The 3,059-nt window shown below is 37.8% G+C and overlaps 1 protein-coding gene across 1 annotated transcript; it reads right to left on the reverse strand.

The window, feature by feature from the left end:
* Positions 1 to 511: 511 nt before the first annotated feature.
* On the reverse strand, positions 512 to 2,448 carry LOC149007613 (aspartyl protease family protein At5g10770-like). Its single transcript, XM_089165905.1, has 2 exons — positions 2,221 to 2,448; positions 512 to 1,933 (listed from the first exon to the last, which is right to left on the reverse strand). Exons 1-2 carry the CDS (start codon positions 2,396 to 2,398, stop codon positions 669 to 671), a joined length of 1,443 nt encoding a protein of 480 aa, XP_089022031.1. The 5' UTR covers positions 2,399 to 2,448; the 3' UTR covers positions 512 to 668.
* Positions 2,449 to 3,059: the final 611 nt, after the last annotated feature.

Genomic DNA, 3,059 nt, shown 5'->3' on the forward strand with positions numbered 1-3,059 from the left:
TTAGGTTTGGCCTCATTACTTTTTCTAAAATTTGTTGCAAAGAGGGGAAGAAAGAAAGAAGACCTAAGAAACTCCCATTCACAAATTCTCAAGCACTTTGAAATTTGTCAACCACTCTGAAATTTCAAAGTACACGAAGAAGATGGGTGAAGCAATTCTACTTAAAGGTTGAATATGAGGATAATTACAGGAGATTGATGGCGATAGTATAGTTTATATATTTTTGTTATTTGTATTTCAAAATTTGAATTATTCAATAAATAACTGATTATAAATAATTGACTCTATTAAGTGTGAGTAACTAATTATATTATGGTGAGTTACAAGTAATTTTAGACATTTAAGGGAAACACCTTTAATTTCACCTTAAGAAGTCACCTACTTAACCGAGTCAAAAGGTTAAACAGTACTCTGAAAAAATGAATATGAACTCAAAGCCACTAATATAATTTCATCGGCAAACAGAAACCAGCACCCACCCCCATCATCTTTGGCATCACCAACACCTTAATTACTATAATTGCAAGTATATTAATTAAGAAAAATGATAGTATACAACACTCTAAATACTGGAAAAGAAAAAAGTTAAACATCCGCATCTTATGCTTCTAATTTGTTTTGCCTTGTTCAGATTCTTACTTCCTTCTTTCGAAAGGCAAGCTCTCTAATCAGTTACAAGCTTTAGACCCAAATCCCAGTTTCTCTCCTGCCACATTGTAAACTGCCTCATATGTTTGCTGTTGCATACTCCCAATGATCTGCACAGAAGCTGGGCTGCTTAATGCAAAAGCCAAGCAATATATAGTTGAGCTTTCTTGGACCATAATCCCAGATTTATCAACATTCAAGTCTGCACCTCCACTGAAATGCAATATTATGGCTGGTATATCTGCAGTACCATATGCAGACAAGTTATAGCAAGTGTCGAATAGTAAACGTGGTGGTGCCATGGGGTACCTAGACATTGCTCGACGAAATGCCGAGCTGAGAGCTGAATAAGCTGGTGGTGCCAATCGAGTGATCACAGTTCCAGAGTCTATAATGGTTCCTGGAGTAGTAAAAACTGATTCCGCGATTGCTAGCTTCTGCCCTCCAACACTTATTCCTGTCATATGTAGATAATAAAACGAGGGGCTATTCTTATCTGTAAGTAGTGGAGTGTACTGAGCATTAGAAGATGAAGAACCCGCTTGGCTACCGAATGCAAGAAAACCAGTGGAGCTAGTTGATGATGGAAGACAATAGGAGAAAAGCTTTCCATACTTCTGAGCAGTCTGTGATACCGTCGAGATCTCTTCGCGGCCGAGACCTAGTAGTCCATCTGCAGTACCAAAGAGGCCATCGTTGCTATGCCCACAACCAAATTCAAAATTAGGGATTGTATCTGAAGAAGATAGTGTCAGTGTATCGGTTACAAAGTCCCCTTTTGAATATGAATTGTCACCATATGAGACCTGGTAGAGGCAATCGGTGGTGCAAGAATACTGTGCATAACCAGATTCCCTCAGTTGCGAGCATGCAGCTGAGCTACATTTGACCGTGGAATAGGTTGAAGAAGCAGCAGAGTTGAAATAGGGATCTTGTTGTGAATAACACCGTTTGGCAGAGCATGGTAGGCATTGGATCCAAGTGAGATCACTACCTGTATCGAACACTACTGTGAACTTTTGCTTGGGTGTTCCAAATCCAATGTTGACAACAAAGCCTCCTGTATCTAATGATTCACCAGAGTTAGCAGGAATTTTCACAGTAGAATCTGAGACGGCTGATGTCTGACTGTTTGAGATTTTGGATTGGATTGACTTGACTCGGGTTTCGTCATTAATGAGAATCTCATGAAGACTTGGGATTTTTGATTTCCCTTCCGTTAACGGTGAGCAAGGTCCATATCTGTGAGCTACTTGCATCAATGGCCTGCTTGAGACTTCAGAACCTAGAAGCACAAAAGGCAACTCACAATCAATATATAGAAGAGATATCAATACTCCCGTGTGGGTGCGGTTTGTTCGGGCTGTTTGATTTGGTCTAAAAATTGACACCCTTATGTTTAACTTTCTGGGTTTTTTTTGGCAATGAAATCAAGTTTTCTGCTGTTAGGAGTAGACAAGCCATCTCTTGCAGCAAAGAACTGGTAGGTCGGTTGGCGGGTGGCTTGAGTGTTAGATAAGGAACTAATCTAAACATACAGAAACACAAGCATAGAGCTGAAAGAGAACTCACCTTTAGATAGAGTAGAGCAAACATTAGCTGGCTTGAAGGAACTAAGGGAAATGACATGAGTCTGGAGTTGATGATTTGCCGTCAGTTCTTCGAATCTGTAAGCATCTAGCTTCTGTAAAGAACAAGCAGAGAAGAAAAACAAAGACAGAAGAAAAAGGAAGGAGTAGTTAACAGCCATGGATGATGGATATTGGTTTCTCAAGCTGACTATTTCACTATCTCTCTCAATCCATTGGTTTATTGCAGTATTAACCTAACCTTGTTGTTCTATATATAAAAGGAAGGACCACAAACATCATATTACTTGGCGGAAATTTCAGAGCAATAATCCATTTTTATAGACGAAGACTTTGAATTGTATTGCTCCAAGTCTTCTCAGCCATCAATTAAAGTATGGAAAACAAGAGACATAGTTCTCATTTCCTTTACTAAATATTTAATATTAGATTTCAGTCACATTTTCTTAAGGGGTCAATCTAATACCGAAACCATATGGAAATCATCATGAACAATATATATATATTTATCATACATGGAGAAAGTTAATTTGATCGGAGTATTAAAAAACAATAAATAATTAAAAAAAAAAAAAAACTCTTTTAAGTATATAATTTGGGAATTTAAGAAGCATTGTTGACTCATGGTCAGTCTTTTCTAAACCACCGGCCAGTTACAGAATGATTGTTTGTGCATTCATACTGAACCAGTCACTGGAATACACGGTTGTCGGGTTGGTTTTTCTTTTTTGTTCAAATCAACAAGCAAAACCATTATTTAAAAAAAGAGACAAGCGTGACAAAGGGGACTAAAAGTCTAAAAAGAACTTAATGGTATTTATC

This window comes from Hakea prostrata, chromosome 8 (genome assembly GCF_041222555.1).
Source record: "Hakea prostrata isolate BN-2017 chromosome 8, UWA_Hpros_2, whole genome shotgun sequence".
In the NCBI taxonomy this organism is placed as follows: domain Eukaryota; kingdom Viridiplantae; phylum Streptophyta; class Magnoliopsida; order Proteales; family Proteaceae; genus Hakea; species Hakea prostrata.

Bases quoted from the DNA above. Each gene is read 5' to 3' on its own strand.
- LOC149007613 (XM_089165905.1), bottom strand. From the start codon at position 2,398: ATGGCTGTTAACTACTCCTTCCTTTTTCTTCTGTCTTTGTTTTTCTTC. The intron at 1,934-2,220 runs GTGAGTTCTCTT...TTGTGCTTCTAG, and splicing joins TTGCTCTACTCTATCTAAAG to GTTCTGAAGTCTCAAGCAGG.